At 36.5% G+C, this 27,533-nt stretch overlaps 1 protein-coding gene across 5 annotated transcripts in view; it reads right to left on the reverse strand.

The window, feature by feature from the left end:
- CACNA1D (calcium voltage-gated channel subunit alpha1 D) overlaps nt 1-27,533 on the reverse strand; it is a 171,480-nt gene that overhangs the window by 25,979 nt on the left and 117,968 nt on the right. For 3 of the 5 annotated variants that reach the window (XM_039378756.1, XM_039378761.1, XM_027727978.2), the window contains exons 23-40: nt 27,382-27,469; nt 26,813-26,920; nt 26,591-26,643; nt 26,192-26,338; nt 25,303-25,504; nt 23,934-24,092; nt 23,156-23,266; nt 17,577-17,660; nt 17,164-17,247; nt 8,527-8,565; nt 7,980-8,108; nt 7,178-7,243; nt 6,806-6,897; nt 5,833-5,992; nt 4,492-4,619; nt 4,285-4,381; nt 2,634-2,736; nt 1,442-1,543 (exon numbers count right to left, since the gene is read on the reverse strand). In XM_039378756.1, coding sequence (XP_039234690.1) covers nt 1,442-1,543; nt 2,634-2,736; nt 4,285-4,381; nt 4,492-4,619; nt 5,833-5,992; nt 6,806-6,897; nt 7,178-7,243; nt 7,980-8,108; nt 8,527-8,565; nt 17,164-17,247; nt 17,577-17,660; nt 23,156-23,266; nt 23,934-24,092; nt 25,303-25,504; nt 26,192-26,338; nt 26,591-26,643; nt 26,813-26,920; nt 27,382-27,469 — 1,952 coding nt within the window. Of the gene's footprint in view, nt 1-1,441; nt 1,544-2,633; nt 2,737-4,284; nt 4,382-4,491; nt 4,620-5,832; nt 5,993-6,805; nt 6,898-7,177; nt 7,244-7,979; nt 8,109-8,526; nt 8,566-17,163; nt 17,248-17,576; nt 17,661-20,103; nt 20,134-23,155; nt 23,267-23,933; nt 24,093-25,302; nt 25,505-26,191; nt 26,339-26,590; nt 26,644-26,812; nt 26,921-27,381; nt 27,470-27,533 lie in introns of all 5 variants that reach the window. The other 2 variants (XM_039378763.1, XM_027727999.2) reach the window with 2 other exon arrangements.

Genomic DNA, 27,533 nt, shown 5'->3' on the forward strand with positions numbered 1-27,533 from the left:
CTGAAGCAGGCATCTCTATTTCAATTAAAAAATGTAGGGGAATAAAGTTGGCAAGAGGCAACACTAATTCCATGCCACCACCCTAAAACAGAATTGCTTCAGAATATTCGGAAAGACTCATAGTTGAAAGGAACAGAGGCTGCAGAAAAAGCTCAAGCACATAGTTACAACAATAACAAAGCGATTCATCTATGCCATGCAAGCACTCAGGTGTAAGGCTAAGAACAACAGAGTAGAACACAAAAGTTGTTTTAAATGTGCAGTATCAGTTCCCCTTTGAAGAGTCAAATAGGCTCAGGTTTGCCTTCATCCCCATTATTATCTGGCAGCCACCACACCAATAGCAAGTGGCTCCTGCAGCCACAAAGCTACTGCTGCTTGCTGGGTCATGCTGAAGAGCAGTGCAGGCAGCGTGCTCCTCCTGCCTGGGCCTGAGCATCACCTTCCAGGGTCAGCCTCCACCACCACCATGCCCGGGCTCTTGAGTCTGATCAGTCTTGGAAGCTGCTGTAACACTATGAAGGTACAATAAACTACAAGAAACACCAGGTGATTACAATAGATCTGAGTACTGGATGTCCAGGTAAACATATCTTGGGTGTGGCTGACAGTGCAACAGATCCTGCACCTTTAAAACTTGAAAAAGCAAGTAAAGAACAGTCACCTAAACCTACACTACAGCATATGAATAAAAATGTATATATTGAAAAAGGCTAAATATATATATATCAGGATATATATATTTACAAAGAGAGATATAACGCATATTTGACATGTTATTTTACAGCACGTAGGAACATCTAATAAACGTGCCTTGTAATTCTGTAGACACAAATGTTTGGTGTCATTATAATTGAGATATCTCTTTATATGGGCCATATTCATATCTCAGTCATACTGGTGTAAATCTGAACCATTTCCATCATCTGTTGACTGTGGATTGATTCTGGTTTAAACTAGCGTAACTGAGATGATTTAACCTCTTGCTTTATTAATTTAGCAAAAAAAGAAAATTTAAGCTGGCAATAATTTTTTTTTCTCCCAGAAGTATTCAGCATATACAAGCAAATAAGCTATAATGTAGCATAGTACAAAACATGTTGTTTTGATCAGTGCATCGAAATCAAACTAGTTTGTTTTGCTGAATAATCCGAAATTAAGACTAGACTTAGGTCTAATAAGGTATTTGTCACAAGCAAGAAAATAAGCATAATATTTTCCTCTCTCTCTTTTTGATCTAAGAAAATTTCACTTATCAGTCCTATATGTATTATCTAGTGTAATAGGATATCATTTTCTCAATATTTATTTTGTTATTGTTTGTTGTCCTTCAATGACATTATAACTGCAAAATGTAGTAATTTCATTTCTTTGGTTCCTGACAATCTAGAAAGACCAACAGGCACAGAGAACAGCACAGTGCAAAGTTTGTCAGACTGACCGCCAGCTGGAGGGACAACTTGGTCAAGTAATTTCATGCTCGTTTTCTTCCATATTTTCTTTATAACTGCTCTAAGTTCTTCATTTGCTTGCTCTAGGTTACCTGTGGCAATGAAACAGAAAAAGGGAGGATGGCAATTATGGTTCAACCAGCTGCAATGAATGAGCCTTTGGATATTAATTAGCTGTATACAATTAAAGACTGTGACAGGGATCCTTTGTGGCAAACCTAAGCTCTGTCATGTAACAACAATAATACAACAACTAAAGAGAAGAAAGGGCATAAGACAGCAAGTTCCTGGTGCTTTCAAATCAGTCTCTGGAGCACTGCAGAGGTCAACTGTGATTTACAGACTTTGGCCTCACTCTGTCACTCCTTACACTTAAGCTGTCCAGAAAGGGCCAACTTGCTCTTTACAAGCCACTTCTTTCTTGATCCAAAGCTGAGCCTTTATTTGTTTAATCACAGTAATTAATTAATTAATTAATTAATCAAGCCAGTTGTACAGGCTTGAAAATTCAGGCAACTGAGTACTGAGCAGTTTTTCATCTCTTGCAGTGCTCACCTAAACCACAGTGATGCCTGAGGGGGCTTAACCTAAGTTTGTTGTTGACAGTGGAACTCAAATTCTGCTGAGAAGAAGATAGAGGAGTAACAGAATGGGAAAAAAGGTAAAAAAAGTATGAAAACAGAAAGAAAATTATCTGAAACATATCACTATTTTTAAAAGCTTTTCCCTCTTTGATGGAAATTACAGAAATCTATTCAACCCAGTCAGAACTGGCCTCAACCAGACTGGGGATGTTTTCAAGCATGCAAAAGCTGCAGTTGCACCAGTGTAGGATCCAAGGCACCAAGCTAAAAGGTAGTGAGAAAGGAGCATTTTGGTTGGGCAGGAAGGGGAAGTCATTCATTCCTTACAGTTGTGCCCCTGCTGCACATTTTTATCTGATCAGATGAAAGCATAGAATAATTTCTACAATATCCTGGGCTGTGGCCTCACTACCCCTCTCCTTTCATTTTCTAGCAAATTATTACTAGCAACAATGAATAAAACCCATGATCCCAAAGCAAATCAGATCCAGTGAGACCAAGGCACCTTTACTCATGTCCAACAAAATGAATAAACTGTAACTTTTCCTCACTGTACCTTGTGACAAGTCCAGAAAGGTTTTACAGCAAAGAACCTTACCTTCTGTTTTTATCTTTAGAGCAGTCCTAACCAGAGCAAACAAAGTAGCATTGAACATGACGGTTCCATCACTGTTTAGTGGCATATTCATGGCTACTAACCTCTGAAAATGAGAAGAGGAAAACAAATTTTGACACTGCTTTGTTTGAAAAACACCTTATGTAATGTTAACTTCTGAAAACCTCATGTATTCAAACAATAATATTAGTGAGAGGCATACAAATTATATAAGTTCTCCAAAAAAAGTCGAGTCCTCCACCCTAGCTGTGTATAATAGGCAGTCAAAATCGCTTCTTTCTGGCATTAATCACATGCATGCTCACACAAAAACTAAAACTGTCCAGTTTTCATGAGCTGTTTATTTAGGCAATTTTCAAACATCCAAGCTCAGTCCTTGACTATGACTGTAAGCCACACTGTGCAAGTATTAAGGAGAAAAGCAGTTATTTAAGAGCATGCACTCCAGTCTCAGTCACATTCCAGGTTTCCCAGGGGTTCCTCGTGCTCCCAAAGGAACCACAGCACCAGGCCTGTCTTGCACTTCTCAGGTAGCTCTTTAGTCCTGCCGTGCATCTCTTATGCCACCTACACTGAACTACTGGGAAGGGGTTTTTCTCTTTGGGTTAGTGTTCATCTTTTAGAGCAGCACTGCTGTGACCCTGTCTGTCAAAAGAATACTATTTAATCTATCAGAATCTTTTCCTAACGTCCGACCTGGATTTTCTTCTATTCTAGTTTAAAAGCATTACTCAATGAACAATTAATCTCAACATACATGTTTGTTTTAAGTCCACCTTGTGACATTCTATTCCAACCCAGTGGTCTGTATGTCAACTTACCTATTTTTAAAACAGATATACAAGAAACCCAAACAACAATACTGTTGTAACAATCCTTTAATTAAAAGGCTTGATCTTATTCCCACTGAAATTGCTAAACCCACAATATCAGCAGTTCTGAGGTTCTCAAATAATGCAGTAATCATTCATCTCCTTTGTGCTGCTTTTCAACTTTTATATTAAAATACAATTAAAATCGCCTCAAAATCACACATTTTGCCTGACAGATTCTGTATCATTTTAAATTCCCATTAATCTTCTGTCTTCTCACTTACTGCTACATATCATATTACACACCATTATTCACTTCAGCTTGGTTTATCATCTTGCAGTGCCCATCCTACAATCTCATTTCTATGTTTAACGTGGAGAAAAATTCTCATGAATGTGACTGTAAAAGCACTGTATCAAAACTTTATTGTCAATTAAAGCAAACTACCACCCTCTTCTCCCTGAGACTGAAGAGAAATCAGAAATGTCACTGGGCTGAAGTAGTGAGACAGGCCACCAGAAATGCTGGGATGAGGTAGCTCAGATACGTGACAATAACAGACTAATAACAGATACACACACTGATCCCTATCACTTAGATCCTCTATGAAGAGTTTTACATTGGTGGCAAGTACTCAAATGAGTGCATAGAAAGAAATGACCTTAATTTTGCTGGTTTAACTTAAGCCTGGAAAAAAACCCAACAAACAAACAGGAAAACTTGAGAGTGAATGAAACCTTGTGAAAAGACAGGATCACTTGTGCACGTGTAATAAATATGGGCCAGAATTGCATGAACTGCAAGAGAAACCAAGACCTACCTTGCAGGCCACTCGGTGAGGACACAACTTGCCAAAACCAAGTGGTGGTTGGATGCGCCTCAGTAATGTAACCACATCAAGATGCTTTATCCTTCCCCTGGAACCAACACACATCAGTTACCAAATATCCACTTCCCCAAAATATACTATGTTCTGCTTTTATTGTTTTTACCAAATAAATCATATCAGAGAAATGATCTAACTTACTTTGCTTCAGGGTCATATTCTGACCATATCCTTTTGAATTCATCCAAATGATGGGGACCCAGAATAGACCAGTCACGTGTCAAATAATCAAAATTATCCATAATAACAGCCACAAACAAGTTTATAATCTAAAGGGGAGAAAAAAGTAATTAAGAACAATCTTGACCCTTCTGCACTTATTTTTTTTAAATTCAGCAGGTAGAGTAGGTTAAGAATTCAAACAAAAGAATTGACAATTTTTTGGCAAATATAATCAAAAATCACAGAAAATAATTTCATTTAACTAACTGAAACTCTATCAAGTAATGACATAACGAGAATATGATTCTACTATAGAGTAGTCAGTTTTTTACACAGGCTGCAAAATGGATTTGTTTCTCTTCCTTGATTTGCCAGATCCCACTACATCGAATTGAAAAATGGATCCTATACACATATTTGACACAGTGTAGATCTCAGGAAACAGTTTCTGTAGTAATAGGATCCAATTTCATAACAATAAGACTTCTGTATGTTTTGTTAACACAGAAGGTGATACAGGGCAGTGGAATGTGAATGTTTACATTAGTTCACAGAATTCTGTTGGATCACTCTCCTTTTGCAAGGAGATCAGTACTGTGAATAGAACAAATCAACCAGCTTAGACCACACACCTGCAATGAGGAAAAACCTTTCAACAATTATTTTAGAGCAAGTAATCCATTAGGCCACGGATTAGGTGAAAGGTTGTTGTTCACATCTCATGTGCCACAAATTGAGCACACTTGTAGACACCAATCCAAATTCTGCTAAGTTTAAATAATACAAATAGCATTTACTAGTAAGTCAAAATAATTGCAGCTTTATTATTAGGGGATATTTAATGACACTATTGAGAACTGCATGAAATAACAGCTATGAAAAGACTTAAGAAGCTTTCAAAGGTGCAGCCAACCATCCTACATGCAGAAGAAAATCTTGCACATGGGAATTTAGAATCAAAGAGTCATTTGGGTTGGAAAGGACCTTTAAAGGTCATCTAATCCAACACCTCTGCAATGAGCAGGGACATCTCGAGCCAGATCAGGTTGCCCAGAGCTCCATCCAACCTAACCTTGAATGCTTCCAGGGACGGAGGGCATCTACCTCCTCTCTGGGCAACCTGTTCCAGTGTTTCACTACCCTCACTGAAAAAATTGGTATAGGATACAGGATTTAAGATTCTGTATGGAAAAATACAACCTTGCCAAAATATTTTGGATATGGGATTTTCAATCATTCTCTCAACTCACAGCTCTTAATCCAGAAGAAAGTCAAAATGCCTAAAGCTCATTTCTGTTAATAAGCAAAAGCTAAACTCACCAGAAATGCACAGAGCATGTAAAAACTGATAAAATAAATGATGGCAAAATTGCTTCCACATGTGTATTCTTCCCCTGGATTATAATCGGATTCTGGATCACAGCGTTTTCCAGGCAAACATGCCAGCATGATTTCCTGCCAGGCTTCTCCAGTGGCACACCTTTATAAGGTCACAAAGATAAAATGAGAATTATTTGATCAAAATGCATTAAAGATGTATTAATTTGTAAAGCTCTGACAAAATGATGGAAGCTGCACCGGTGCAAATGTGAAGCCAGAAGAACATTTCAGAGCAGGAACTAGGTAAAAGAAATACAGAGCAAGTTTTAGAACTGACAAGCATACATCTGACATTGCAGACACATTTTATAAGGTCAACTAATGCACCATAAGGGTTCCATGTCATTCTCTCTCCTTGCTCCAGGAAGTATTCCTGGCAAATGGTTACCTTCTTCTTAAACTCTCCACTGATGGAGATTGTATAATCCCCCCCATCAAGATTTAGCCACCTTTGCCATCATAAAGTTTTTCCTGCTGCTTATCTGGTATTTCCCTTCTGCAAGTTACACCCTCTACTGTTTGTCAACTCCTCAGTAAATGTAAAGAACAGTTTATTTCGTTATGTTTGTAACAGCTTTTCGTTTCTTTCAACTGTCCCACTAGTTGTACTTGTAATGATTTCAGTAAGGGCACAATCTTTTTCCCCTTTCCCAATACTCCCACAGTGATATCAGGGCTATGTTTGGGCTCTACCTGGACAATTACTGCACAAATGAGGTGTTTCACAATAGCTGCAATAAGTTTAGTTCTGTATCACATCATCAAACCCCTGCTGTGCCCATGGACACAGCATACAGACAGAGTGAGTATGGGCTTGTTAAACTGAACTGATCGTCACCTGCAAACACATTTTGAACATTTTTCATAGATCTATGAAATGAGATGCATTCAGTAAGAGTTAAGGTTTACTCACCTGAAGAGAAGAAGCACAGCTTGGGGGAAAGTCTGAAAATTGTTGTTTCTGTTTATTTGATTGTTGTCCCTCATGGCCACTTTCCCAAATACCTACAATAAACCAGGATTTTGACTTTCATTCCAGTGACGTCTGCTGACAGAGGCTGTAGGCCTTGCAGATTAAACTTGCTTCAGAATGTATGAAAAACACTTTCACAGACACACTTTCATTAAACTTTAGATTTGTCAAGACAGTGATTTTTACGTTACTCTGAAGGCACTGCCTTACATACAGCACCACTATCAAAGGGATGCTTCAATAAGCACCTTAGGAAACAGGTCTCACACAAGACTGTACTGTTTTTTAATCCTAAAACAACTGCATAATTACCTGCATCCCAATGACAGCATAGATGAAGAACAGCATGGCAATCAGGAGGGCAACGTAAGGCAGAGCCTAGAAACAGGACAGGTGCATTGTCTTTTAATAACTTCGCTACACAGTTTCTATTTCCATTTACAAAAATAATTTCTCTCTACAACACAGACTTTTCCAAGTGGTTTTTTCCCTCTGCAAGTGCTTAAAACATTATTACCTGTCACTCTGAATACTCTGCTGCACAGAATGAACACAACCTTCATTGTATTTTAAATTATTTCTGCCAGCAATCCAGAGGGAGGAATCACCTTTAGTGGTTTTAATTTTATTTTCATTACTGATTCTGACAACACAGAGAGACTTTATTCTATACAGTTACAGAGTTCTATTAACTTCACCTTCATCAGTTTTCAGGAGCAATGATTCAAGTATCTGTTACACTTGAAATTGGTTTCGTATAAAAAATAGGTTAAATTCTTCTTTTCTAATCATCTAATAAAATGTGTGGCAGCGTGAGATCTACGTATGTCAAACTTAATATACCCTTTTAAATATACCAAATATTTTTTTAGGAAGAACCATAGAAATCTCACAATAACAGCTATTATTAAATGACAAAGAATGACCCTCAGCCTCCCTGAAGTAACTGGTGAAGTTCATTTTGGCATTAACATGGAAATATATTTACATATATTTGATATCATTGATAGTATTAATTTTTATTTTTTTTTTGCACTCTACAGGGTATTTCTTCGTAAAATTTGGTGTATACATGGTTATAATTATTAAGCAAATTTAAACCAATTTTGCTAACCTGGAATGACTTGATAAATGTCCACAGTAAAGTTCTGATTCCTTCTCCTCTGCTGAGCAGCTTCACCAACCTCATGACCCGGAAGAGACGGAAAAAAGTGATGGAGATCCTAGCGCTGTCCTCAGAGTTCTGAAGAGCATCACGGAGAAGTCAAACCAAATACAAACTCAAACATGCAACACTTCCAGAAAAACAACATAAAATGCAAAGGTGGAAAAGGTAAGATTTGAAAAATGTATCTTGAGGGCCTGTTCACCTTGATAACCATGATATGAAAGGAAAAATTACATGCTGAAAACACAGGACCTGTAGAAATGCTTCACACATCACATGCATTTCCAAGTTTTCTGGTTTGTTAATAGGATCATATTGGGTTTGTTTGTAGTAGACTTCAATAAAACACTGACAATGAATGCAAACCACTGCATAACACCTTTGCAGTAAGACAATTATGAAAAATACAGAAAAAATTGGTGGAAAAAAGACATGGTAAAAAGAATAAACTCAAGTAGAGGTAAAACCACTGGGGTCAGTTTACTGATCTTACCCCAGACTCATCAGTTGTGACTGTTTCAGTTGGCTTTGGCTTTAAGAAATTAAGAACATTAAATATTAAAATCAAATAAAAGATCAAAAAAGTCAGCTTAACCATAAATAAAATGTAGAACATTTTTCATTTCCAAATGTAAATGAACATCTTTCAACTCAATAACATCCTGAACAAAACATTAATATCCTTATAAAACCATCCTCTTAGCATTTCATGTTGGCTGACTCATACTAAAACATTGCTAGCTGACTCATACTAAAATCTGCTAGTATAAAACATGATTAAAAGACTTGACAGAAAATAAATACAAAATAAAATATCTGCTCCTATGTAAGCCAAACAAAATTAGCCATCAACTTCCATAAATTGTACGAAATTATAGCAGTAAGCCCAACTAAAACTCCAAAACAAAGCTTTGGGGTCAAACTAGCCTTTCGAGGTCCCTTTTCTGCTGTGCTCTTTTTGAAGATTAATTACTCCATCACTGGAATCTAACCATAATTGTGTTTTATATCACATCAGGAGCTTCCTTAAAGCAAAGTTAATTCACTTGAGATTACTCAGTGATGAACACTGGGTTTTGCAGTGCTTTATAAGGACACATTTTCACTCTGCCAAAGTGACAGACAAACATTTCTAGCACGAGGCCAGGAAGGTTAACACTTCCCCAGCAGTGCAAATGAGAAGGCAATACTTGAACTCTCTCACCATCTACAAAGTACTCATATACCTGAGCTGATGGAACAGGATCAGGCATGGAGAAGGGGCTTCAGGACTCAACTGACCCTTTTAGAACAGGTCTGTGCAAGCCTCAGGAGCTACAAGGGTAGCACACACCAACTTCTTGTTCACAAAGCCAAACTCTGTGTCCTGTGAAGAATAATCTCAGTTTTCCCTTTTTAATCTCTCTGCCTGACTTTGGGAGAAACTGTCCCAATATCCCAAATGGTCTGACACTTTGCACAGCAGCTGGCAAAGCTTAGAGGACCAAAATTCTGTGCTTGCTTGCGCACTGAGAGATTTGCAGCAGCTTCTTCCAAAGTTGAACAGAAGTCTTTAAAAACATTTATTGCACTGGAACAAATGGAATTCTGGACGTTTGATTCAAGTGATGGGTCTTACCCTCTTGCCTAAAATATCCTTTTAAAACCTTTCAACAATTCCTGTCACATAGATGAACATGATGCCACCTCAGTGCTGCTTCCAACACACTGTGGATGCATCTGTCACACTCAATGCCACACTTCTAAAATCTCAAGTGTTGCTGTTACTCAAGATAAAACTTGAGGAGAAGGAAGGGAAAAGAGAGGAGTTGATTCTGCTGAAAATGTATTATATAAACATACTATGGTAAAAAAAAAAACAGTAAGAGGTAGCACTTTTTAAAAATCAGATCATTATTAAAACACTAATTGTTTTCTCCCTTATCTTTTTTCAAAACATATATAATAGAAAGGCATCACAAGGGAAAAATGAGGTAAAAATAATCGTTTGCTCAAGTACATGCAATCTACTTATACATACATCACTGCCCTGCCAGGAATCACGAGATTATGAAACAAAGACTCTTAAAACTGTTTAAAGAATTATTACTAAATTTATGCATTAAAGTAGGCAAACCCCAGATCTCCTCATTAAACTTTATTAAGCAGAGTATTTGTAAAATCAGCTGAAACATCTAAACTTTCTAAGAACTTATATAAAATACACAGAAAATATGCTGCCAATGAAAAACATCTGCTTCATTAGAAATTCCCTGCATATTTCAACATACTTTCTGCAGATGAAGCCTGAAATGTCATACTAATCACTGGAGACTGACTCATGTTGAGCTTTATACTGTCTTAAATAGTGAGCAAATTACTTAAGTAAAATTCAGTATTTTGCATCATCAAAGAACAAAGTATTTGACAGATACAGATCAGACTGAATTACAGTATCATCACAAACTGAAACTTAAAAATGAAGTAAAATGCTGGGTTTGGCATTTGGGAGTTTTTCCCACTAGCTTTTATAGGAGCAGGATTGGGCCCCAAATAAGCTAGGAACAGTATTAGGATAGCAATATGTAATGGGATAGACTATAACAGAAAAAGGATACTTTGGTCCTACATAGTTATTTAATCACTTTTCCAAAACAAAAAAATAATGAGTTTATATTATGACTTGGTTATGAAAAAAAACTCACAAAAGGAAAAGTCGGTTAAAAAAAAAGTTTTTCTATGTATTACTATCTTAATAATTATTTCATTCTCATTTTTTATTACCCAAACTAAATGAACAGTTCTACTGCAGGTACTCAGCAATGATGATCCCTCCACTTTTTTTGGCTGAAGGTCACTGAATGTATTTCTGTGTGCACAGTGGTGTATGCCCAGGACCGACTAACACACAGTCCTCTCACAAATCCCTCTTTCTCAGCTTCTTTGGACTAAGCAGTCCTAATTGCCTGTTTCTGATGGCTGATCTGATGCTGCTGGGAAGTGTTAGGATGTCATATCCAAGAGATTACCAATTACAGACACTGGAAAGTGCAGGCCAGTAATGAAAAACACTCTGATCACAAAAAGTAAATTGTGCATTAATACCAAGGTGGAGATAGATGCTAGAAACAAAATATGAACATGAACACCTCACACCAGAGGAATTTTTTCTAATGGATCTGAAAGTATTCAACTTCTGCCCATCACTGGCCAAGTGTTTTGGGTTTGACATTTTAAAGTAAATGTATCTATTTTTTTACCCTCTTTGACATTTCCCTCTGATAATAAAGCAGCTTGGATTATGTATTAATACCAATTATAATGAAACTAATACAGTGATATACCTCAAAAAAAACATTATTCATACTTATTTATAAAGGAAATGCTCCTTTAGGAGACAAAATTAGTTAATGGTTATGTGTGTCCATCCAGCACGAAGCAATGCTCAGATCTGGGCTACTCAGGTAAAGATAACACAATCTTCAGCAATAATAACAGACAAATTGACAAAAACATAACATCTGCTTCCTGGAGATAAAGAAAATCATACAGTAACCAAACACACAACCTGATGTGCAACGTTGGGAATATCCTGAGCCTGTGCACATGTCAGTAGGTGGCACATTTATGTATATGCAGAGGAAGTATTAAAATGGACTTGAGACTGAGCAAGAGGCAGGCTGAGCCCAGACTGTCTCTGTGGATGATGTCTGCTGACAAGAATGCAAATAAAAATATTTCCTGTGGTCAGAAAATCTACCTCCAGCCTCCTCTTTCCTCCCACCTTCCACCAATCATTCCAATGCTTCAGGACTGGCTGGGGGTCATCGTTAGGATTTTTTTGTCCCCCATGGGACTGTGTGATTCCTAAGATGACAGATGTGATTCCAGGATCACTGCTAGGAGTCTGGTAATGGGCACAGCTGGAATAAATGAACATCTCCTGCTCTCCCTGCTTGGCTCACCAACACCCTGCAACGAGGTGAATGAGGGCAGACGCTGCCTTCATCATTCTACCTTTTCTGTCAGCCATGTGCCAGCCACGCTCAGAGCCTGGGTCAGCAGAGCACTTCATAACTATGGAATTTTAAGCCAATTCTTAAATACTTTAAATAGGCAGTAATATATGATTTTTCTTTTTTTTAGTTAATCAAAGTGCAACAGAACAGCTTTCTTCCCCAAACAATCACAACCCTCTAAAAAGATTAACCCATGATCAACCTCAAGTTCTGACTCACTGATTAAAATGTTTTCAACCTGCTACCATTTTTGGTCAAGTACTAATGCTGCTAGTGAAAAATTTAGCACATTTCCTAAGCAGGAACTCCTCATTACACCCTTGATATTGCAACAAATGTTCAAAATAAACATCCTGACTAAAAAGAACTTCGATGTCAAAACTGTGAACAGTGTGAAACATCATGCATTGGAAGCAAACAAAGTAGGTCTGTGCTTAAGAAAAAAATAAACATGGTGAAAAACAGTGGATATTAGTATATGGTGTTGGTCAAATGCTTCTTTTTAACAGATTGTGCCAAAGGGTCCAAGAGTATGCCAGAACAAATGAACATATAATGACAATGTCATCATCATTGCAAATATAGAAGGAAGCATCTGAATGACAAACACATATGATGATAACAGCATATACAGGAAAACATTCAGGTTGCCAAAATATCTCCAGAAATGTGTACTGTATGTGTGTCATATACACATACAATTTGTACAGAGAACAGTTATTGGAATTCAGATGTGTGGGCAAGTAATTTTCTCCACAGTCTTATTAGTTCTCTCTATATTCCCTGTTCAATGTGAACCAAATGCCCATAAAGATAATTTAATAAACATTTTGAGTCAATGCGAAGAACCCCAGAGAAGATTAAAAAAATACCTTTTCCTTTGTAAAAGATGTATTTAAAACTCTAAGTTCATAACTAACATGTTGCTGGCATATGGTGTTATATGATAACTAAAAAATATTCAATTGTGCAATAAGTAAATTATTAATGTTACCATCTTCAGGAAAGCAGCTCAGAAATTTATTTCCATCTCCAAATTAAATATTGCAACACAGTAGAGATTTCATATGGCAAGAAAATGTCATAATAATGAAAGCAAAGCCATATGAGAATGTATTTTCTGACCTATCCTTGAGCCTATAGAGATACATTTGCAAAAGCCTATAAAATATATTGACGGTATCCAAAAATATCAATAACTACAACCAAAATCTAAGTTCTAACATATGATAGGGATGTTCTAATGCATGATAGGAAAGTTTTAACATATGATAGGGATGAATAAAGTGATATCATTTTGGAATGGGCTGCCCACGGAGGTGGTGGATTCACCATCCCTGGAGGTTTTTAAGATGAGACTGGATGTGGCATCAGTGTCATGGTTTGGTAACCACAGCAGTGTTGGATCAAGGGTTGGACTTGATGATCTCAGAGGTCTTTTCCAATCTGGTTGTTTCTATGATTCTATCTAAACTGAATTGGACTGCTCTTGTTCAAAGCTGGAATCCAGAATCTCTTACAGGAGGTAGAGACGAGGTTTTTACTCCACTCCTCCACGTAACCAAGGCCAGCTGTCCCACCAGTTACTGGGTGAGTGGGCAACAATGTAAAAATAAGCACCAGCCCTCCCAGAACACACTCCAGCAGCAGCCCAGCAAACCAACAGAGCATCCCATACCAATGATGGTGCTCCTTCTTGCCAAATGGCACAAGATGCAGTTCTGGTTTTGCTGGACTTTTTTGATGTATGACACTGCTCCCAGTCCCTCTCAGCTGTTCCAGCAGTGTAAACGTTGAACAAGCTTCATGTGTTTACAGTGATGGTTCAAGATAAACAGGTTTTCCTGAGAGACTCAGGATGAAGATATAAACGCTATTCGTTTAAGCCCTATTTCAGCAAAGAACCAGAATTTTACTTAATTTCTAGAATAAAATTAGCCCTATAGTGATGGCATTAAACGTTTGCACAAAAGAAGAGGAAAGTGATCTCTGCATTATTTTCTCGACATTTTGGCAGCACATGAATGGCTAAAGAAACTTATATAAAAAATGTGAATTAAAACCCTTGTAACCACTACTGCAACAATGTGATCATGCTTCTAAATCATTCAGTGTTGGTCATACAAATGGTGTCTGAGCTGGCAAATAACATCATTTCTATACGGTCAGACCAGAATGAAACTTCTCTGTTATTTCCTTTTAATAACTTACTCATTTATTCAGATTTTATTTCAAATTTATTTATCTCCCAAAATGGGCTGACAACACTTTGTGTCTCACAATCATTCCTCTGCTTCTTTAATTGACAAGGAACCATTTCTATGACCACCCAAGGTCTTGCATGTTATGTGAAACTTTTTGAAAACAAAAGGCCACAGAGCCCAAAAGTAATTAAATAGGTTTTAGTAGTGGTTTTAATTTTTTTTGTTGCTATACCATATATATTTACTTATATATACTTGCCTCTAATAATTTCTAAAAATAAAATGAACATGAAAACCAATTAGGGTCATAAAAGAAGGTTGAAGGAAGGGATATTAAATGAAAGAGTAAATTAAGAAAAACAATCATAGAAAATGTTTTACTGCCAAAATATATGTTGCTCTGAGGTGGTTCATTTCTGGCGTTGGTCACTGAGCCAGTCCTTGAGGATGCTGAGCAATCCTGTAAATTGCTTAATACAATAAACACTGACTTCCACAGGCACTAAAAATATTCAAAGCACAGTAATTTCCTGGATTATGTGTGAATGAATGGGAGGTTACTGGATCAGAAGAATCACCCTCAGGGCAGCATATACATTATAAAGTGTTAAAAAAAGAAAATGAACAACGAAATAAAAGAGATGACATAAAATTTCCAGAATTGAATACTGAAATCAAGGTGATAGATAACTGGACAGTCCAACCCACTGTCTTGAAAAAAATGGGTCAGATATAAACTTCTTGTGCACCAGAAAGACTTGCTGGCCTTAGCAATGGATCTAAGTATACACAGCTAGACTGTCAGAATGACACTGAGCTGTTTCCAGAGCATGAGGCAATTATATATGTAACCCTAAAAGAATGTTTAGTTCCTATGGAGTACATTAAGTATTCACGTTCTTTCAAGTCTTCTTTCACATTGATCAATTCAGATTGTTGTGCTCGTGCAATTAGAACTGCAACAAGATCTGAGTTGATGTCAGTGCTGTCACTGCTTCAGATCAGCCCTCAAACAAGGCTGAGCTCCCTCAGTTTAAGTTTCCACAGGGGGAATTTTCACCGGTGCTATTCCAATTGTGCTTGAAATCCCCATTGAAAACAAAGTTTTGCCAGCATCTTAGCAGAGCTGTAGATTTCCCAGGATCACTGTCAGTGTCAGGTAACAAGTATAGGTGGAATGGCACAATCCAGAATGCCAAAAAAAGACTAAGGAAAAGATTCTAAAATACTGAATTTGGATTACAGAAATTTACACAGAACTAATCAAGCAGGAATAATTCAGTAGAATCAATATAATAAAAGTAATAAAAATCTAAGAAATTTCCTTAGACACTCCGCAGTATTAACTCTTTCATGTTGAAAATGGGAAATCAAGCCCAAAAAATATATTGAAACTGTTAACACACTATTGACTTGAACAAACAAAGCACAGAAAAGTGGAAAGACCAGGAACAGACAATACTTAGTACACAAATAGTCTGGTGTGCAAAACTAAAGAAATCAAAGATGAGCCTTTTTCCTCCAGTGAGTATTGCATGAAAACTGGGAAATGACAGTGCTAGTTGTTGACTGTGTTTGTACTTCTCCTGAAGATCACTTCCTGATCTCCAGAATATTTTCAAGACAACTGTGAGAATTACTAAAATGACAGTATTCTTCCCAGCTGAAAGCTCAGCAGTGATCAGTTACAAGTAATGCTGTCAAATTAACACTGTCCATACAGTGCTAAATGCAGGGACATCTCCTTTGATCATGAAAGCACATCTGAGCTATTTTTCAATCTCTTCACAATCAAATACATTCTGCAGTTATTAGGGAAAGCTATTCTAAATGCTTGGTCTTTTTACTCTTCTCAGACACTATGCTCATCTACACTATTGTGACAGGAGACGGTGGGTAAATTGTAAATACTTGAGCTGAAAGTCTCGGTCTAAATTTCTCAGGAACCCTGAACAAAACCAAATGAAAAGAAAAAAAAACCATCAAAAATAAATCAGAGGCAGCTTTTAAAAATCTAGTCCATGAAGAGTAACTATACTTTAAAAAATGTCTCAATGGGGCACTGCAATTCTGTGCTGACTGACCTTCCCTGGCAGCTCAAGTTCCTTCAGTTCATGGGAAGATCCATCACCCACTGAGAACTGAGTAAAATCAGTCTGAAATCTAAAGGTCAGGCTAAGGTTCTCCTGCTCCCATGTTATCACATCACTCCTCTGTTTTAGTCACTCATGAGATTCTCACACTTTAACAGAAGATCAGGAAGCAATTTTAAGGTGAATCTATTGTCCTAACACCTATATGGGTAATGGCCATCAGTCAAAATTTTGGTGAAAGATGGAGTTTTCCAAGTATTATAAGAATAATTCAAATTTCAAAACACTTACTGCAGGATAGGAAAAGCCAAAGGAATAAGAAAAGAGCAAACATTCTGTTTTCCACAGCATGGAAAGCCTTACTTTCTTATGTGCCTTCCTTCTGCTACCTCATGAGAGACAAATGCTAACGCCACTCTAAAACCCAACCCTCCCACAGAAAAAGAAATCATTACTTGTTAAACTGAGGCACTGAAACAACTTACAGAATCTTGAATTATCTTAGTCAAATTACATAAAAAACCCATTGGGCTTCAAGTAAAATAGTAACAGAAGCTTAATTTCTATTTTATATGTAAATTTTTAAAAATATTTTCTTTACATGCATAGAAAAACATAATTCTTCTTGTCTCACTATGCTGTGTGCATGTGCAACCATACAGGTATATAAATAAGTAATAACAGCTTGTACAAACATCTATACCAATGCTTTAGTCTTTGATTCCAGGATTAAACATACTTTTCTAAAAAAGGATTTGGGGGGCATTAATTTTACATTTTCTGTATTTCTTGATGACAGCAATTACTTTTTAGTGCATGAACAGTTGCTACTTACATTAACTTCTGTTATAGCAATATCAACGACGCTACCAACAACAATTAAGGCATCAAAAGTGTTCCATGCATCAGTGAAATAGTGCTGTTAGGACAAGCATTCAGCAGAAAGAGAGCAAGAGAAAAACACAAACAGAAAAAGAGAAGAAAAGGACAGTGTTATAACACAGAAACACTCTAGGCTTCTCTGACGTACCACTATACAATCTAATCTTTCCCTTTCATAGCTCAAAAAAATTGGCAGAAAAAAAAGGCTATTTATTTCCCATATCAACATAATTGACCTATGACTGGTCTGTACTCAAACTTTAGAAACATCAGATCAAAATCTGTGACTTGTCCAGATGATGGAAATAGTGGGGAGACAGAGAAAGAGAAGTAGGGACTGGGGAAAGTAAGCTGGGATATACTCACATCAGCTTCACTGAGAACGACGTCTACTATGCTGCCAATAACGATGAGGGAGTCAAACGTATTCCAGGCATCACTAAAATAGCCCTGAACAGAGCAGGCAGGGTGCAAACGTTTGTGATTACACATGAAATGTCAAATATTTGCATACTTCTGTTTAGTTTTGCATAAACAGAAATTAGTTAAACAAAACCTGTGGTCTAATGAGAAAAACAAAACAAAACCAAAACAATATTGCCTACTGAAGGAAAAGCAACATATATGTGCATGTGTGTGTATATATATACTTTATATATATACATGTACAGACACACACACAGACACACACACACACACACTACACATGCATAACACACCATCAGATAAGCACAATGTTGGCAGGCAAGCCAGCATCCAAAACTGGGTTTGGACTTCCAGCAAGGCTGAAAAATTCTAACACATATACCCTAATGAGCAAGACAAGATCCCTTTTTATAATATTTCTGCAAGACCAAGCCAATTGAAGCCTCCTTAATGTTAAGGATTTTGTGATAGTCTTATCTAAGTGACCGGTAAAAGTACTTAAAAGGTCAAAGAACATAATTGGCTAAACATGCACAATTATTTATGTGAAACTGTGCATAACTATTAGAGAACTGACAATCTTCTGTTCATAAACTAGGTTTAATACAGGAACTCATACTACATTTGCAGTCACAGCCTGATTCTGTATCCAGTGAAGTCAGTGCTAGGAACCACAGCAACCTGAACAATTCTTAATGCTGATAATGCAGCCAGTCCAATGTCTGAAAATTCATTTTCATAAATTGCTTAATCACCCTTCTGACATTTTATGGCTTTAAATATATATTCCTTATGTGTATGTTACTGGGACATTGCTGCAAAGGGTTATACAAAGTGCTGTGATGCAATTAGCTGACTACTGGCATCAAAACTGCATTTTTGAGCAAAAAGGTATTTCAGAAGAAACCTTGAGGTGGGTTCCAGGATCAATCTGTCACTGGGAACAAATCAAGGCATATTATGCTCATGAAGACAACTCTACAGAGGCAAGAGATGTAGGTTTTCTGCAATATGTGGATTTTGCCTAGCTATTACAGAAATCCAGAATTGCAAAAATTACTGAACTTGCCCCTTACTACATTCAGATATATTAATTTATCAGCCAACCATGACTAAGGAATGTGTGTTACGTGACCAGAGCTGAAATGGACATTTTGTATACATACATTCTGTTTTTAAAATTTTAAAAACTTTAAAATTTTAAAATACTACCTTGTCAGCAACTACAGAAGCTCTAAAATAATAAATTTAGCAAGAAGCTTAAAATTACAAATGTGCTATTTACACTTATTATTACACTTTACTATAAGATAATGTTTTAGCTGAGTAGTTTAAGTTATTACATGGGGGGTTAGCACTGAAAAGCAAAATCAGTTCCAAAATATTTTAGAATTGGACTGATGCTTTTCTCAAGATTTTAAACTGTGAGAATCCTAGTAACTTCACAGTTTAAAAGATAAAAAAGCTAATTTTGTGTAGGAATTTGCTCTTGGAGACTATGAGAGAGCTGCTACAGTAGAGCTTTTATTCTAGGGGAGGAAGCACTGAGCAGAGTCAGGAAAGGCTCATTATGTTTTTAATGCTACTCTCTTCTAGTCCTTTTAAAACACAAATTGCTATAATCATTCCTTTTTTTACCGAAGGGGCTGTAAGAGGAAAATAGATCATAGTAGGATTATCTCCACAGCCCTTGGCACCTCACACTTTGGTTCTTTGGGACTAACAACCAAGTCCACTCTTGGGGCAAAAACAAGTGTTTTGGATTTGACCTCCTGAAAAAACTCCTCTTCTTCTGAGAGCTTCTGCACAATTCCCTGTCACTCCTTCCTTACTCATCCCGCTTCATGAGAACAAGCCATTCCCAAAGTTTTACTAAACATCATGCTGAACAGTACTGAAATTTATAATCCTAATGAGATTAGCAGCTGCCAACTAAAGAAAGGGAGCTACTTTCACACCCTTCCTGGTCATTCACATTCCTCATTTCTAAGATTCTTTCTTGACTTTAAAATAGCAATATTTATATATATATATACACACAAAATAAGAGACTATTGGCAAACAGCAAACACATAATCAGCACAATCCTGAGGTGTGCTATCCATCTTCCTCTACAAAAAAGGTCCTCCAAATAAAGGTGAATTTCAGCTATAGAAAAAGTGACTTTACTAGACATGCTACGATATAAAGCACTGAAATAAAAAATTCACATTTTGATTCAATACAGCTAAAACACTTTACAGCTAAAATACTTTATACATTTATTTATTTTATGAAACCTTTTCCATCAGTATAGACAAATATTGTTCAAAGTAATATGTAAAGCAAAAGCATACAAATAAACAAAAAAACTAAGAGAAAATAAAGATGGTTTTGGAAAAGGGAGGAATGGACAAGTCACAGCAAATAAACATCATGCAAATAAGTTGTTTTCACCACTGCAATGACCCAAGATCAATTCACTTACTAGCCATCTTTCCTTTTTTCTTACAAAAATCTGATGTAAAACGACATGGAAAATCATTACAAGTTTAAGCAACACTAGCTATCATGAAGCTGTACAGACAGTATGTGCTGATGTATTATTGTAGATTCCATAGCTGTATTTTGTTTTGTACTGCACTGATCCATGCTAAATACAGATTTTAGCAAATGTGAAGAACAGTGTGAAGAAAAAGGCCTGCTCTTTTATTTTATATTATGAAAAATTTGCTCATTGAGAAATGTTGAAGGACAAAATCACAAATCCTGGGGAATACAGAGGCATAGAGAATGAACACCAAAATATGTTTTGATTCATCTAGCACAGAAATATTTTAGTCCTTTTAGTACTCTCTTGAAAATTTTAGGGCCTCATTCTGCAAAGTACTGTGTGATCCAATCTCCCAGTCAAGTGTGCCAGACACTTCGCATCACCTTTAATACCTAACACTTATTCAAATTTTATATATTTTAGAGTTGGAAGGGAGCCTGCAGTGCCTTGGTTTTAAACAACACAATATCATAGTAAGAGTATCAATTATTTATAGTAGCCTGAAGTTTACATGACCAGCAAAACCAAATGATCACAGTTTACATGGGATTTTTGTCAACATATTAAGGGGACACTGTCAAGCAGATGAGATAAAAACTAACAAGTGTTTTATCTATTCTTATTTTTACAGTGAGTAATGGAGTTTTTATATGATGCTTTGAGCATCTCTGAAATAATTTTTTAAATGCACAAAATTAATAAATAAAACTGTTAATTCTGTCAGACTAGTCTAAGAGACCCACCAGTGACACAGACATAGAAGAAACTAATCGGTCTTCCCTCATAGACCCTAAAGCAAAACCTTAAATTGGGATTCAGATTGTTCCTACCATTATTAAATCTTAATATTACTTAAAGCAATTAATTGTTCTTTTAAGCATGTATCTAGTTCAAAATTAAAATTCAAGGCATTCACATTCTGCTTAAGACTGCTAGCTGACTTGTGATTATTAAGGAACTATGTAAGATATGTTAGCAACAGGTGTTTTGTTAAAGGGTATCTGGCAATTTAAAAGGTTACAATCTCCAAAGTATAACAAGAACAACTTTAAAAATATTTAACTCCCTTCCCTTCCTGCTTATTAGTCTCTTCCAAAATTCTGATTAATACCATGGTCTTTTAACGTTGTCCTGCTAATTAACAAGTTTAGAGTGTTCTGCATCTACTGGGGAACAAAATTCAGGAAATTAGGATCTTTCACTGGCAGTGTCTGCCCTTCAAACTCTCAGGGTTCAGATCCAGGGACCTCTCACAGTAAAAGCATCCAATCAGATAGAAAGCATGTTGCAACAGAATTAAAACTCAAATTGTACAAAGTCTTAGAGACCAGTATTAAGACATTGCATTTGATAACAAATAGGAAGCCCACAGTACAAATGGAGCACTGTGATTTATACACTCATGATCAGACCACTGTATTTTGCATTAGCTGCTATTTCTGACTACAGTCACAAGTGCATGGATTCACAATCTTCTTTCAAAGAGCAGATGATAAAATGCAGCAAAGTCTTCTGTGCAAAACAAGGATATAGAACAGGAAATACAGATCAGGAAACACAACCAGCAACTCATGACACTGCGGTCCACATATCTGAGCTATCTCCTCTGGGGCCTCATATTGTGCTATTTTTAATGTGAAACCCTTAGTATTTAAATAAGATAGCTGACACAAAAAATACAAATAAATTCATTAGAAATGTACAATGGACTGGACAGTGCAGAGCAAGACTACAGGAGAGTGGGTAAGCATTCACCCAGAACTCCACAGTTCACATCTCGACATCAGATCTCAAGTGATGGATAATTTGTTCACTTCTGCAGGCAAACACGAGCTCGCTTTAAATCAAGTAGCTCGGGCTCCACGGCTGAGCCCAATACTAAATGCAAGCTGAACAAATGGTTTTGCAAAGCTGAACAGTGGTTATACACCTACTCCACGCTGAGCTCTGGGCAGCCGTGCTGTAAAAGCATGAGAGCTGGTGGGTTAAAGCAAGAACAGGACTGCCCCCAGAGCCCACAGCCACCCAGGGCACTGCTTCACACCAGGGAGGGGCACGGGTCACAGCCAGCTCCAGATGCAGATATCCTGGTCACTTTAAAAGAAGGGCAGTGGAAAATGAAAAGTACCAGCCTTAGATGGTGAGATCAGTAAACTTCAAATGGCACGTCTGGTTTTTTTCAAATTCCATGTGTAGCAAGTGAACACACTCGACTTATTTACACAGATATAAGCCCAGAATAAACATTGATTTTGTTGTACTGAAAAAAAATTTAGTTTAGTTTTTCATCACTAACTTTTGCACTTCATAAAAGCAGCATGAGAACTGAACAAAAGGACTGCATTAGCTGCCACAGGAAAATTTTATCTTTTTTTTCTGTTAGTAATTATAGTTATCAGTTTCTCTTGCAAATCTACTTTTGAAAATGTGTCTGCATCAATCATATTGACAGTGTCCCTTTAAGGCAAGGAATCAACTACTCAGTGTGGGGCCTTCTACCAAATATTGTGTATATATATAACTGAAAATATAAAAATCAAAAAAGGCTATTGAATATGCAAATTATTTACATGTATGTTTGTAATACTTAGCTGTATTTTATAAAGTAAAGAAATAATTTTGCATTTTAGAATAAGAAATATAGCATAACATACAGGTCTTTACTGGAGATTAAATTAGTGTAAAGTAATGAATGTAGAACCCAGAACAGGAGATGTGGTAATGCTTGTAACAGGAAATGATTGATCTGATTTAGAAAGGGACATTTTCATTACCTCAGAATAATCCAGATCTCATCAACCACTTTGTGAGATTACTTTCTGATATCTGCATTTCATTTCCTGGTGTTACATTTCTATTATGATTTCACTGATAGATAAATGTGGGAAAATGTTTGTTCTTTCTGTTCTTTGAGTAATGCACAGCTAGTGTGAAACATATTTAATTCCTGTGGTGATGACCTAATTAAAGCATATCTTAAACTTACCTTGGGTTTGAATGCAATCAGTTTCAAAACCATTTCAACGGTGAACACTCCTGTGAAAACCATATTCATAATGTCCATCGCATCATTAAAGAGCTTAGACTGTCCATAGTGCTGTGAATGAAAAATAAAATACTTACAGAAGTAAAGGCTTTAAAATATTAAGTGAAAGAAAGGCAGCATAAGACAGAATTGACAAAAATGCAGCACAGGAACATATTTTCTAGTGAAATTTAGGAAGCACACCTATAAACATGCAAGATTAGCTGAATATCTCTGGTCACGTATGGAATTGTTTAAATCTATTCTGTTTAGGCACTGAGCAGAACAAAATGGTCATTCCTCAACATCCTATGGGAATCTCCAGAGAGATGGTTTTCAGAGGAAAACTGCTCCTTCAAGAAAGGAGTATTAGACTCCTTTCTAATTTTTCCAAGCTTTATATGCAAGACTTTAACATTACACAACCTTGTGTCCTTGCTTAGAAAGCTTGAAGTATGTTAGTCACAGGGATACAGTGTAAGCAAGTTTATGGAGAAAAGCAGAATGGTTTTGTGAACTGAATTCGAACCATTCTTTTTCTTATGAAAATCTGAAATACCCAGGGAAAGAAAGAGACAACTAGAACATGTCACAGAAAAGCACTATGATCAAAAGTGCATTTTTTAAAGTTTCACTTCATAAAAAAATACAAATTGCAATAAATTAAAGGCATTATACCACCCATATCCTTCCCTGCAATTTATGCCAACTGCTTCAAGAGAGCTTCTGGTTTTCCTACCTGCATAGCCAAGCAAAGGGTGTTCAGCATGATGAGGACAAACATGATGTATTCAAATCCAGTAGAATTCACCACATACCAGAACTTGTACTGGTAAGGGTTTTTTGGAATATATCTACGGAGAGGACGTGCCTTCAAGGCATATTCTACACACTGACGCTGTAAAGCAAATACATCAAAAATTGTCAGACTTTAAACAGGTACCTAACAGGTAATCAACTAATGACCTAACAGGTAATCAACTGGTGGTACAATTATTAAAATAAAACTCTCAAAAACAAACTACTTGATGTAGGGTTTTTTATTATTAAGTGTTAATAAAGTAATCAAGTAGCTTCCCAATTCTCACTTGGAGTTTACAACTGTATCTAACCATAGACACTACTCAGCCACATGCAAAGAATCAAACAATGCTCATGGAAATTCTCAAGTGTTTTGCCTTTTCACAGTGTAGTAGCACACAGTAATATACTATCACCTATATGTCTGTATATGTATAGTACAAAGTATGACTGTTAAGAACATGATTATTAAGTCATCTGTAAGCCATGTTTTCTCTTTACTCTGTTTTCAACCACCAATGTGACTGCTCAGCACAAAACCCTTGAGGTCAGCAAAACAAATACTGGGGAAATGTTATTCCCAGTAGTTCAATTAAACTGCCCAGCAAAATCATGTGACATATGTAGGAACATCATGGATTCATTCTCATAATCTCCATGTAGGCTGGGCCTTCCCCTTGTCCCTCAGGGAATGCTCACAGCACCTGAGTGATGGTGCACAATCAATCCTGGCTAATCCTGGCTAAAGTTTCATGCTTGGCTTTGTTTAAATGAAGTGTGTTACAGTTGGCCAAGAATACCTGACAAGTTGTGACAGGTGACCGAGGAGTTTCTCAGTCAAAGGATTAAACAATAAAAGGGGACAGATTTTGTCATTTTAATCTGAATATCCCACATGGATTTCTAAATAAACGAGAGTGGGGAGTAGAACATTTTGAACTTCGAACACTTTCAGACTATTCAGAACACAAAATCTCTTTTCCAGTTCTTATTGTAAAACCTATCTCTGCCTATGGATAACCTGTCAAGTGCTGTATTCTTCTTAATGTGGCACCAAAAATCAAGACATTAAGAAGATAACAAGCTTAATCAAACACCTTTCACGACAAAAAGAATGATAAGTTGGGTTTATGGAAAGAGAAACATACAATAACCTCAATACCCAGTTAACAGTGAAAAAAATCAAATTAACAAATACTAAGATATGTGTTTGGTGCCCTCTTCTGACCCAAAGCAGAAAGTAAGCTCTTCATGCATAAATAAAAAAGGATATTTTCAAAAGTTGAGAGTTCATTATTTATTTTAACCTGATTTTTGTCCAGCTCGCAGTTCTTGTACTCTTGTTCTCCCTGTTCTTGAAATGTGACAATCACAAAACCAACAAATATGTTCATCATAAAGAAAGCAATAATGATGATATAGATGATGAAAAAAATTGAGATCTCCACTCTATAGTTGTACACAGGTCCTACGTTCTCGCCATTGGAATCAATGGCTTTGTACAGCAGCCTGAAAAACAAACATAATTTTATGTTCATTATCATTGAAATGAGAAAACAGTAAAATATGCAGACTCAGGGGACAGGTTTCAGAAATGGTCTGCTTTTCCTAGATACTGACAGTGCTTGCAATAATATTGAAACCAGAAGAATCACAGCACATGTTGGTATACTATCTTTTCTGAAAGAATCAGGGTAATGACCAGATGGTGGTAGTTTTCAATTATTTCTCCCCTATAAAGCTATTCTCTAAGACTCTTCTCACTTAGAGAAATGATGAGTGGTAGTTTGCTCTTCCTGGGTTTCTTTATGCAGTGTACTAGTGCCTGATTTTTTAGCAAAAGTTTTACTCAAAGGCCTTAAATTTCCAAATTATCACTACTTAAAGGGCATCAATGGATAAACATCTGAAATTATTCCTTCCATCAGAGCTGAGGAGTAGCTCATTACAGCAAAAGTAACTGGAAGATTGGTAATCAAACAGTATAAAAAAGTTCACCTTTTCTTACTTTTCCTAAAATACAGGAAGAGTGCACAGATTCAGGATAATAGGTTTTTTACTTCCTCCCTTAATAACTTTCTATACCATTACTTAAAACTGCTTTTTTGCCAAGAGATGCCTGGTAAATGGTAGCAAACTGTTCTGGAAAATGCAACCATCTTAACAATACTTTGAAAACATGGAGAATCCACTCACGCTGGCCACCCTTCAAAGGTGGATACTGTGAAAAGGGCCATCATAGCAGAGAGAACATTATCAAAGTTGAAATCACTATTTTGCCAGACCCTCTCTTTGACCATTGGATTATCGACATCTCCATCTTTATAAACGATGTAAATCCCTCTGTGGGAAAGAAACTCTCATTAGTGAAATATTAAATCAACCTCAGAGTTACTCAATGCACTATTCAAAACTGCTTCTTTTATTCCCTCCTTATGCTTGTTTTATTTCCTTGCTAACCTGTGTTTTCTGGTGGATTTAAGATGACAATCCCAATTTACACAAACCTAAATGGCCTGACACACGCCTGCCCATATACAATTTAAGTTATTCAGAATATAATGTGTCACATTCTTAGACCAAAGATCTTCTCACCGGCATTCCTCAGGATTCTGTTTTGCCTCATCAGTGCACTTGTAGAATTTTCCCTACATATAAAAACAAAAAGCAATGACAAAATGCAGAATATGCAAAATACACACATTTACACTACGATTAGTTCAGAATTGGGACCACCCAGTTCCAGCAGCAAGTAACTAAGAATTCAACTCAGCTTTGCTTTTCTTGATGAAGTGTAAATTCTGAGTGTCTTCTTACCTTGAACAGCTGCACCCCAATACAAGCAAACATGAACTGCAGCAGAGTTGTAACTATCATGATATTACCAATAGTTCTGATAGCCACAAAGACACATTGAACAACATGCTGGAATGAAAGAAAGAAAAAAAAAATTAATTCAATTTTTCACAGTATACAAACCATGAAATCTGGGTTTGTACTATTTTTTAAAATTACTATTTTTGTGTTGTCAGTATTATACCTAATACTGCAATTAGACTTGTTTTCTAGATTTGTTTGTAAAATCTGTTGACATAAACACATCAACTGACTAAAAATTACATAAGCACTATGGATAAACAATTAAAATACTGTACTGACATATTGATTCATTAGTCAAAATCTGGTCTCAGTGGCAGTTCCTCCACAGAACTGTAACTGTGGGCAGAACCCGGGCTGTTTAAGATCAGATATGTTTAAGAATCAGGAACTGATTTATGTCCTTGCTCTCCGACCTTCTGTAGACAATTTTTCTTGTGCAAGAATTTTTAACCTGAAGCAGAATAGAGAATCAGACCAACAGAAATACAACTTAAAAGAATAAATACCTTAAGTCCTTTCGCTCTGTTTATTGCCCTTAGAGGCCTCAATACTCTTAAAACTCTGAGGATCTTCACAACTGAGATAGCACTTGATCTAGGAGGAAAAAAAGAGTTATTCTGTTACTTTTAAGGTAACTGATTGTATTACCAAAAACAAC

This window comes from Pipra filicauda, unplaced genomic scaffold, assembly GCF_003945595.2.
Source record: "Pipra filicauda isolate LSUMZ 115617 unplaced genomic scaffold, ASM394559v2 scaffold103_size3290846_pilon, whole genome shotgun sequence".
Classification (NCBI taxonomy): Eukaryota; Metazoa; Chordata; class Aves; order Passeriformes; family Pipridae; genus Pipra; species Pipra filicauda.